The 12,253-nt window shown below is 37.1% G+C and overlaps 1 protein-coding gene across 1 annotated transcript in view; it reads left to right on the forward strand.

Annotated features, from left to right (window-relative positions):
- LOC145997130 (SCY1-like protein 2) overlaps positions 1-12,253 on the forward strand; it is a 57,932-nt gene that overhangs the window by 8,097 nt on the left and 37,582 nt on the right. Inside the window, exons 3-5 of the mRNA XM_083133761.1 lie at positions 3,266-3,470; positions 9,264-9,408; positions 11,513-11,662. Of these exons, the coding sequence (XP_082989887.1) occupies positions 3,266-3,470; positions 9,264-9,408; positions 11,513-11,662 (500 nt within the window). The remainder of the gene's footprint in view (positions 1-3,265; positions 3,471-9,263; positions 9,409-11,512; positions 11,663-12,253) is intronic.

Below are 12,253 nucleotides of genomic sequence, written 5' to 3' on the forward strand. Positions count from 1 at the left end.
AATTTTGTGGAATATTCAAATTTAATGTCTTCATTTTCTATGTTTACAGTTGATATGTTGTTGCTTTTATTTCTTGGGTGGTGGAAATTTATTGCTACTGTTTTGGCCTATCTGTGCATAAGTAGGACTTTAAAACAACAATTCAAAGTCAAGGAAGCGACTAGTAGCCCAAGGCTTGCACACCAAAATGGCAAGTGACATTTCCTTCTGGTGGGAGAAAAGTTGCATTTGTTTCTGTAGGTTCCTTTGTCACCTTGGATGGCAGGTGTTGCTTTGGTGTGAAATTCCCTTTTTTTCCATCCCCATAAAATTGCGTTTAAACATTATTTACTTGGCAAAGTTTCAGCTGCACAGATAAATATGATACAATTGACCTGATGAAGTTCTAGTGATTAGTTACACGGGGTGGCTACTCACCGGGAATTATGCTTGAATTGTGCTTGAATTTTTCTCCATAGATGTGAAAAATTGCAGCTTTCATTAATCCGAATCCAATTGAATTTATACATATTTATTAATGCCCTGAGGCAAGTTGTTCACCGTTTAGCTTTGATTTTTATAGAGGAAGGATAAGAAAAGAAAGCTGCATGGAAAATAAAACAGAATTTTCTCAATCCATTTGCTTTGTCAGTGTCCTTTGCAGAACAATCTATCTGACAGACAGAAGATTAGAAAAGGTTAAATCTGTTCTTGAAATGTAATGTATTGCTAAAAAAAGACCTGTTAAAATTTGAATTGAAAGACATATGCCTACAAGTGAACCAAAATTTCATCAGTAAGAAATATTTAATGGGGCAACTTGAAGTTGCTTAGGTAAATTTCAGTTTGGAATTCTTATATGATTAATAGAGGCACATATTTTTGGTAAATAAAAAAGCAAAATTTCGCTATAAAAACAGAGTCAATTTCAGGTTCAAAAGCGGTAAATAAAATAAAATTTTGCTGTTATAGCGGTGAAAAAGCTGTATATAAAATGACATTTTGGTTTTTAAAATGTGAATATAATCCCAAATAAGATTTAAAAGCTGCACTATTACACAAAATAAACATATTCCTCCTAATAGCACATTAAATCATTACCAGAATATTAAGTTTATTCCTGTATAAAGGGATCAAATTTGGTTCTCAAATATTTACAGCAGAATTAATCAATTTTCTGTGAATTGCATAACTCACGGCATACTTCAGACTTCAAAAAGTGTTGCGTCGGTATATAAATGGTAAATTTCGTGTTTAAGAGTCTATTTCGCATTTTGCAGTTCATTTTGCATCATTTCGTGACAAAACAGGGTAGGAAAATGCACCTCGCACCTTTCAGAAACATTAAAAATTAACATTCCAATGTGTTATTTCACATTTCGTTTTTTTTTTGTCAAAAACAAAATATGCATGCCCCTAACGATTAACAATTATTCATAGAATAGTATATCCAGTAATATTTGTGACGTGTGCTTGTAGATGTATTTCTAGTCTGAGTATGTGAAATGGCAAATGTAAACTCCACACCTATGTAATATGCATAAGAATATATATAAATTGAATTGAATTAGAATTTTTGGATACATTGGAATCACACAGTTGTGTGTATGTGGTGAGAGGCGGTAATATTCAAGGTTGAAATAGAGAGGACATCTCCTTGTACCCTTAAATTTTTGGAAAGTTTGCCTTGAAAACCAGGATTTATACTTGAATTTTATCATGGTCCTGGAGTGACCACCCTGTTGCAGCTTTTTTTAACTCTCTTACCCTAAGTCAGAGATTCTCACAAGTGTGTTCCACTGAGCCTCCGCAAGGGCTCTGCAACACTTTCCGTGAAAAATCCCTGATCGCACCTTCATACTTGCAAAGTCGCCCCAGCGAGTATCCAGAGTCCCTGCTACAACTTAGCAGGCAAACGAAAGTGCGACATGTCGTATCATTTGGTTTCAATTGGTTTGGGGTAAGTGTCGAATCGTGAGTCCTCACATTTATGGTGGTGTTGAACAGTTGCCATGGATTGGTGCCTCAAGACTGGAATGTTGAAACCCTGAAACACCCACCAAGGGGCCCTTCAAAATAAGAAGATAAGAAAACTCAAGACTCCACTTTTTCTTACGAATACTTACCATCCAGTTGTAAGAGCATTTTTTGTATGAAATAATTGATTTTCCACCTAGAACACCAGAAACACTAAAGGTGTACGGACGTATGGTGTTAGCTAAAACCAGTAATTCTGAGAAATGTAATTCCCGAATTCTCATTGGCTGTAAAAATACAATTTTGCTCTGACGGGCATAGAAAAAATGTTGGGGCTCCGTGGCCTCGTCTTTGGGTAAAAAGGACTCCAGGATTTGATAAGTTTGAGAGCCGCTGCCCTAAGTGAACCTACTGTGCTACTGTTCTAGTGATACGCGTACATTTGTGAGATAAAGATTCACAATATGATTTCTCTAAAAATTTGGATAATTGTCGTCTGATGGTTGCAGGCCCATCAAAGTAAAGTGAAAATTGCCCTGTCTGTGTCATATTTTTCATCCATGTGGACTTTGGGACTAGTGGCCACAGGTCAGGCAGCGACCCTAACAGGATTTCCAAGAAATACACAATAAATGGAATGGTCAAACCTACAAAAAATGTTAGGATTTTTTTACGTATTTATGTACATATTTTGGTTACTTAAAAATCTAGGCATTATTGATCACACACAATGAATGAAAGAATATGAAATTTTGGGTGTGTCAGCACTTAGGCTATTTTGCTATTTTGCACCTGTCACATTATACAGGGGCCAGCCCCTTACCATGACTAAAATGTAACTAGTATAACATAACTATAATGTCGAGGGACTAAAATATTCTTACCTGGGTTGAAAGCTGAGGCTGTAAAGCTTCACTCGGCACACATAAGGACAAATGCCAGAGGTCCAGATGCCAGAGCCTCATTCGTCTTCAAAATACTGTGTGGAAGAGTCACCCAAATGTCAACCTCACTTCCACATAATGAACAATTACAGTTATGAAATGCTATGTTGTAATTATATATAGTTGTACATTTCTACATATCATATTCCTTTCATTAACACAACCTATTATTAGATTTTGAATGTGTAACAAAAAAAAAAAGATGCTGATATGGCATACTGTTTTGTGCCATTGTGGAAAAAAGGCACTAATCACATGAGAAAAAAATGATCAATTAATTAATTAATTAATACAAAACGCAAAGAAATACACAAAACTAGGTTTAAATATGTTATGTGATTACAGCTTGTTGCATTTTTAAATAGGTTTGATGTGGAAGGTGTACGAAGGATACAAGAAGTCAACCAAGCAGGAGGCAGCCATCTTTCTGTTTGAGAAGCGCCACCTCGATCGGTGGTCTCGGAACGACAGGGAGACAATGCTGGATATCTTGAGGCGAGGAGTGTCCCAGCTCACTCGCTTGCGGCACCCTCAGATCCTCATCGTGCAGCACCCGCTGGAGGAGTCGAGGTGAGCAGTTAGATAACTACAAATCAGTAGGGTGAATGAGGATCAGTGTTGTTAAACGGCCAGGAAGTTTAAAACAATTAAATCCCGTTCTAGGAGAGAAAATTGGCACTGTAAACAAGCTTTTTTTCTGTAAAGAATTTCAATTCGGTCCTGGAACTTTTTTTTGGATGAATTTTAATACTGTCCAGGATCCTTTTTTCCGGATCAATTTAAATACAGTCCAGGAATTTTTTTTTTCAATGAAACAATAAGCAACTTGGACCGAATTTTAAATTGAGAAGAAATATTCCGGTGCTGTTGCGGGACCTAATAGAACCCCACCTTTAACAACCCTGTGAAAGATGGATATTTTCTTTCAAAACCTTGGCCCATTTCAGCATCACAAACAGAATATAAAATTACATTTCACTGTTTAAGCTTGATTTAGAAACTACATTTATTACACAAAATAAACATTTCCCTTCAAATTGCATATTTATGTAGTAATCATATTATAAGGTTTATTCCTGTTTAATGGTGTTCAATTTTGCATCTCTAATATTTACAGCAGAATTAATCAATTTCCTTGATTTTGCATAACTCACAGGATAATTCAGACTTCAGACAGTGTTGCATCAGCAAATTAACTCTAAATTTTGTGTTTGAGAGTTTATATTGCATTTTGATGTTCAATTCACTCCACTTCATTTTGTGACAAAAGATGGTAGGAAAATGCACTCACACGTTTCACATTTGGTGTTTCTGTCAAAAATGAAATATTCATGCCTCTGAAAAAGTTACAGCAATCAGTCTGGTACACTTTGAGGTATACTAAGCTATGGGAATTGTGAATCAGTGTTGCCAACCTATGCCTTTTTTTCTGATACTATTTTGTATTGCAATTCCTTTATTTATTTTTGCACATTATTGTTCCAAGTGTGAATCTTGTGTATTCTTGTGTTAATAGTCATATCTTTGGAGAATCCTTTAGTGCTGTGATTTTCTCTGTATGATGCAAGTGTAGGGTAGGGGGAATTGAAATAATATAAAGGTAATCTGAAATTTCTTCTACTAATAAATAATCGGTGTTGTCATAGTTTTTGTTCCCAAGAATTTTTGTCTAACGAACAAAATTAGGAACACTTACCTTTCTTAAGAGCCTTTCTGATGGTGTAGTGGTAGCCTCGTCGCCTTGTAATCAAGGGGTCCCAGGTTTGATACCCGGTGGAGGCACATTGTGGTTCGGATTCCACTTTAAACTGTAGGTCTGGTCCCAATTAGCCTTATAATAATCCGTGGCTCGACAACCCTGTAAGGACCTTGGCCTATCTCCCACAATCCCACCTGGAGGTGTGGAGTGAGGTCATCGTGTCAAACCCTCGGCCGTTGTAGGAGATTTTTATGACCTCGTTACGCTACTCACTCCTAGCTCCCGAATCTCGTCATGATGGTGGGTTGCCACCGGTCCTATACACAGGCCAAACACACAGAGACTGAACCCAGGTGGACTCGAACTCATGTCGTCCCACAGTCGAAACCCAAAGCGCAGCACCTTAGCCTGCATGGCCATGGAGGAGGACCCCAATTAGTGTTAGTGTGCATAAAGTGGACCAACTCAATCAATGAATCGCTTTACTTTCCCAGCATAATCACGAGTTGTTAGGATATTTCTAAATGTAACCATATTTTGTTTAAAAAAATCTTATATTCCATTGAGAAGACAAGGAAACTTCACCTGGATATTGTGGGATATGGAAAAGCTTAAATATCACAATTTTGCTTGGTGAGTGCAGTTACAATGTGTTAATATGAATTATAGCTTTCCTGGCGACGTGATTCGAACAAGTGTTCTTGGGTTACCAGCCAGGTTAAGACTGCATTAGCTTCCAATGCTTTGAGCGCATACATCGCTCTCATCTTCGGGAATGTGCTAACATCGATTTAACCTGGCTGGTAACCAGAGAACACCTGTTTGAATGTGTTAATATCACATTAAAGTTCATGAAAGTAAATGAATTGTTTGCAGATCTTTTCAAATTGTCTGTGTAGCCATATTCATGATGATGATCAGGGCTCGAAAAATCCCGGTCGCCAGTTCGCCATGGCGACTAAAAATTTCAGCCTGGCGACTATGAACTTATGCTGTAATATGTACGAAAAATTTTGATGGTTCTAAGTTCAAATTGCAGTACAGCGTAAGTTAGCAAATGATTTTTTTTAAATCAACGTTGTGAACATTCCAGAGAGTCAGTAATAATTAATTACTCTTTGTCCCCCAACACCCCATTTCCTGTTTTCTCGAATGATTTATCGAAGTTTTGAATACCGTGATGCTCAGCTTCTCTTATACAGAGTGTTTCAAAAGTTGCACAACCCAAACTGTGAAAACGTATATCATGAAAACCCTAAGAGATATTTACACAGGGTTTTTTGCATTATACAGTCCCATCCATTGAGATATTTTTCAATGCTTAAAATTACACTGGTCTACATATGAAAAAAGAATCTCTGCTGACTTAGATATTTTAACTGATTCTATATAATTTGAGGTTGCTGATTCCAAATATGTAGTCAGAAAAAGTGTATCACGTCACAATTTTTCATAAATCACATTTGAAAATGTTCACAATATTATAAAGTTTAGTCAATTCCGGCAAATTGATCAATTTGTTTCACGAGCACATACAGTCAACACCTGATGCCTGTACTTATGCTAAACTTAACATACACCACAGAATAGCACAACATGCATACCTACGTAGGCAAAAATTTTCGTTTCTTTGATTTTCTGGAGTAGGTGGCCTCAGGAACGTCATGCTGCAAGCACCAGCAATAGTTGACCATCGTTTTTATTCCATCTCCCGTGATATCAGTGCTCCATGGTTTTTATGTCTTGGTTGAAGCGTTCACCCTGTTCTTCACTTACGGCACCAAGGTTGGACGGAAATACATCTAAGTGGCTGTGCAGGAAGTGAAGCTTGACACTCATATTTACTCCTAACTTTTGAAACGTCACCAACAAATTTTCACCTAGAACCTCATAGTTGTGCGCCCTGAAGTTTCCAAGAAAGTTTGTATTGACATCAGAAAAGACACACCATGCAACTTTCTCTGTGCGGTTAATTGTTTGTAAGAATTCTTCATCTTTCATTAGCATCCTTATCTGAGGACCATCAAAAATAACTGCTTTTACTTTCTCATACGTCAATGCAGGAAATTTTGAACAAATGTATTTAAAGCAAACCCCATTCTTATCCAGAGCTTTTACATACTGCTTCATTCATCCCAACTTAATGTGCAGTGGAGGAAGTAACACTTCCTTAGGATCAACAAGCGGCTTGTTCTGGATATTTTTTGCCCCGACTTCAAAGCTTTCCCTGGCAGGCCACAGACCTCGTACCCAATGTTCGTTCCTTGCTCGACTGTCCCATAAATACAAAAAGCATGGATATTTTGTGAAACCTGCTTGTTGACCAAGTAACATTGAAATGACCTTGAGATCTCTGCACACAAGCCAACTGTCATTTGCATACTTTTTCTATCGAAGCAGTTCTTTCATTGTTTCGTAGCTTTCCTTCAAATATACGGAGTGGCCAACAGGAATGGATGCTAACTTATTGCCATTATGCAGCAACACACACTTCAAACTCCTCTTCGAGCTATCAATAAAAAGCCTCCATTCTTCTGCATTATACGTATAACCCATAGCTTCAATTAGTCCCTTCACATCTGTACAATAGACAATTTCTTCGTCCCTTTGAAAATATTTTAATAGATGCCTCTCTCTGTCCCGATACATGAAGGTTGTTCCAGATGCTAATATATTTCTTTCCTTTAGTCTACACAGGTTCTGCATACTTTATGAGGTGCCCAGGATTTATCTTGGTCACCCAATTTAATTCCGAAATATGCACTATATTATTTCTTTACAAAGTCAGTAATATATGTCCTTTGTTTTGGGGTTGACAATGTTCGTATAACTGATTTAAATAATAATCATTATAAGATTCCATGTGCTGCCATCTTGTGACCTGTTTACGGACTACGTTGTTTCATTGCTCTAAATATACATCCCTAATATTAGATAATTTTCTATTTTCCTCCGAAACCTGACGTGATAGAAAAAAACAGATTTCGGTTTTGGATTTACCACCCTCGAATTACTAAAGAACAACCATCAGCCTCCAGTCAGCAAAATGGACGTAGATCAGTGTTATCAGTTTTCTCCGTGCAGAAAATTTAGATAAATTAATAACTGGCGGAAAGCAGCGTTAAAATTGTTTCAGAAATGCACTTTTGAATGAGAAAAATACGTAAGAAATTATCAAAGGGTCATAATTAGATGTCTGATGACTGATGCCATGTCAATCTGTCATTTGCAACCAATATTGGTCATGTGCAACATTTGATGGATTTTTATTGGTGATTTTATGGGTTGAGTGAAAAAGTGCCATTTTTGGGACATATATGGCAAATCTAGCAGGTCGAAATATTGTCAACAGATGCATGCCACATGTGCCTAAGTATTGGCTATACATTTACGTGAAAAATCATAAACAAAGATTTTGTGCCGAAATTGGACTCTTGAGAGAATCCTAGTCTGCCTCTGGTTACACTGAATTCTCTTCGCTCACTTTCGACGCTACTATGCCTGTTCTTTTAATTGATTCAGCATGGCGTATTCTTTGGAGCAGCATGTGTGCATTGCTGAAGAGTATTTTACTACTCATTCTTACACTCATGTGCAAGAGGTGTTCCAAGAAAAATCCCTTGCTTGTGCTGTACCTCACAAAGCAACTGTTTTACAACTAGACAAACACCAACAAATTATCCCACAAATTGTTAAGAGTTGGTATTATTATTGAAGATTAGGCACACACAGACTATGTACTACGTAGAAATTTTCAGCGATAAATGCAGGTTCGACCAGGACTCGAACACGGGGGTCTGATATACCATGCCATTGCTCTAACCCCTGAGCTACTGAGCCGGCCTGGCTTCGCCTGGTTTTTCGATATCGCTGTTTTACCTGTGTAAAATCGTCTCTGCCTGTGCTACCGCAAGGGGATCTGTTGCCTTTGAAACACAGTAGACTTCGACATTGCCGGGTTCCTCCCAGAGAGTAGAGAAGTTAATGCATTTTTCGCTGAAAATTTCTACGTAGTACATTTCCTGTGTGTGCCTGATCTTCAATAATTAGCATCTCTACGCTGGCAGGAACCAGGCAACGTTGAAGTCTACTGTGTTTCAAAGGCAACAGATCCCGTTGTGGTAGCACTAGCAGAGAATATTCCACACAGGTAAAACAGCGACAGCGAAAAATCAGGCAAGGCCATGCAGGCTCAGTAGCTCAGTGGTTAGAGCAATAGCACGGTATATCACAGACCCGTGTTTGAGTCCTGGTTGAACCTGCATTTTTCGCTGAAAATTTCTACGTTGGTATATATTGTTGAAAATCAATTCTCAGATGTTTTCAGCAAATTAACAATATTTTTAAAAAATAATGTAATTGCTTTTATTTGGATACATGCTAACATAAATGTATTAACCCAGTGTGATTAGTTTAGTGCAGAAAACATGGTGTAAATACCTCTTACGGTTTTCATGACATACATTTTCAAAGTTTGGGTTGTGCGACTTTTGAAACACTTTGTAATATGCACAATTGCTAGTAGGTAGTTTCCTGGCGCCTGATTTTCAGAGCTGGCACGTAGCTTTGAAGAAAATTTTTCGAGCACTGATGATGATAATAGAATTGCTCTTGTAGTGGCCAAAGGAGTACAGTTTCTATGAAATGTTTTATTTCTTTTGAAGGGAGAGCCTTGCTTTTGCTACAGAGCCCGTATTCGCCAGCCTTTCGAATGTCCTTGGCTTCACAGAGAATATGCCGGTGCCTCCCCCACACCAGCTGAAGGACTTCAACCTGTTTGAGGTGGAAATAAAGTATGGGCTGCTGCAGGTAATGAATAGCTCTTGTCGTACAATAGAATTTATTATTGCTTGTTGGATTGGAATTGTGTCAGGACGGATGCAACATCATCATTCATCACATTGGTAAAATGAGTGTTGTAATTATAATCTACGATGTTGGTATTGTTTTTATGTACAGTATATAATTGCATATATACAGGGTGTTTCTATAGCCTTGATTCAAACTTGCAGGGTGGATTGAGACTCATCTAACCCAAGTACCAATATGAGATAAAGTTAGAAGCCAAAACAATTTGGAGCTGACTATGACAGTGAAACAGGACAACTGAAAGATGTGACTTGTAGATGTAATATGGACATTCAGAGTACACTGCCTGGCAGCAAGGGCTCATGATTGGGTGATGAGCAGAGGGACACCCCTTGCACCCCCTCCTGACAAGAAACCTTGCTGCCTGTGGTATTGTCAGAACAACTACAGTGATGTAAGAGTGGATGTGACGCTGTCATGCCTGCATCGACATGGAAAGTTGCCGTTTTGAACAAGTACTGTAAGGTTTTCGTCATACACTACGATACACTGTGGTAATGTCCATATTAAATATAGAAGCTGTGGCTTCTAACTTTTTAGTGACACTTTTGCAGACCGGGGTTCCTTATCTCATATTGGTACTTGGGTCAGTCTCCCATCCATGTTGCCAGTTTGATTCAAGGTCACGGAAACACCCTGTATATTTATTTAACAGAAAGTTCCAAATATAAAGTTTACTTTGGAATGTATTAACATGAAAAGCGTAGCTTAAAGTAAAATGAAGTCAAAAAGAGAGTTGCAAATTTTTATGTAATTTCATCCTAAAATGTGCTTCATTTGCAAAAATACCTATTGGATATGACAGATCATTAGAATTACAGTAGGTAAATTTTCGGAAATAAAACTTTAGTACCAACTTACTTCTCAACTTCCATTTTGGATGTATAGAAACACGAAGAACCTGATCATGCAAGGCCTACACTCCCTGATTATCTTCTCCAGTGATGACCATGGTCTCAGAAGCAGAAGGTATATATCTTGCTGAAATAGTAGGTCTGAGGTGATACCGATACTTGTAAAATTCGATTTTAAAATAGTAAAGTCTAGTTGCCTAGTCATACTAACTCATCACATCACATTCCTTTAATGACTTTAAAGAACTCCCAAGTTATTCTCATATAGCATGTGACTTTTGGTAAGTTTTTTGTGTAAACTTCTCTCTAGACCCAGAGGATGCAAAGATAGAAGTGTTTAAAATGTTGCAAGACTTTTTAAAATGTTGCAGTTACACCAAAAAATTGATGGATTGTGTCTTTTCTTCAATTTCATGTAAACACTATTCATTCTTGTCATTTGGGTTAACCTGTAAGGGGAGAAAAGCGACGTCAAAATATGTGCAAATACAGTTAATAAAATAATGCCTTTTTATGCTCTGCTGTCAATCATTTTCTGTCTTTTGCAATTAAAATAAGTCGCTGCGGAATCTGCCGAGACCAACAGTTACATAATACACTTAAACAGAAGGGAAGAGTACAAGAAGAAATTGTTGAATCCTCGGCCCTCCCTTCTTGCTTGAATGTAGATATCAGCATTTAACCAACTTCTCTATATTAATATTGCGTACCAGATGCATGATTGTGATAGCTGTGAGCTCAGCAATGGACTTAAACTAAACAACAATTTGATGTAAGCATTCGTTTTCTCCACTGTCCCACAGTTGACAGCAATAAAACGATGTCTCGTCAGTCTCACGATCATTCTGAAATGAATCCATAACTTTCTGCTGCATGTTCAGTGCCATCTTGGCTAGTGACGTTATCTTGTGCACGTGATTCGTATCTGAAATGAAAACATGAAGTTTTAAGTTAAATGTACCATTCACCATTTCAATGCAACGCACTACATTTACTTCAAACGTGTAGCCATATTTCTGACTCACTCTGTACTTCGTTATACTTGGACTGTAATAAAAATTTCTTAGAATGCCAGAATCTCAATCAAGCCTTTTTTTTTTCTATTTTTGTAACTATTAATTTTGAACCATAATAATAATATAGAATGAATATAAATTCCATTCTCAACTTGTCTTTCTTTTTTTTCACAGATAAGCGAGGGCTTGGCATTTCTACATAATGATGTAAAGCTGTTACATCGCAACTTGTGTCCTGACTCCATAATAATCAACCAGCAAGGTGCTTGGAAAATTTTTGGTTTTGATTTCTGTATGGCCAATCAAAATACGCAGAACCAGCAGGTAGAAATATTAGAAAGTTATTTATGTACTTTAAACTCATTAATCCGTATCATTTTCCTGTACAAATACATTCATAGCAATGCATGTACACAGCAATTAACATATCTTTTCTTGAAAAACTGCAGATGAAATTTCAGTTCTGTCTTTTTCGTTCATTTATGTACGTGATTTTCTTTAGTTTATATAATTTTTTAAATGTTAACTGTGATATCCATTACAAATTTGTTATTTTGAACAAAGATACGAGCTTACGATACTCTTGTATATACAGTTGGATCCTTCAGTGAAGGATAATTTGCTGTATAACAGTCAAAATCAACGCAAGAAAAAAAGAGCAGAAAAATGCAAAGATTCCTTAATTCATAATAGCTTTGCATATTTTTGTTTACGGTATATTAAATCAAAACTCAAGGTTGCAAGTGTTATAGAAATCCTATTTATTAATATATAAACACATTGTAACCTACAATGTACAAATTATGATGCTAAATGGTCTTTCATCAGATACAAAAATGTTTAGAATAAAGCCTGGTAAAGTCTTGGTGCAGGATTTGCTGCAATTGGGAAAAAAGGGGGAAGAGCAGTTCAAGA

This window comes from Lepisma saccharinum, chromosome 13 (genome assembly GCF_977018435.1).
Source record: "Lepisma saccharinum chromosome 13, izLepSacc3.1, whole genome shotgun sequence".
Taxonomy (NCBI): domain Eukaryota; kingdom Metazoa; phylum Arthropoda; class Insecta; order Zygentoma; family Lepismatidae; genus Lepisma; species Lepisma saccharinum.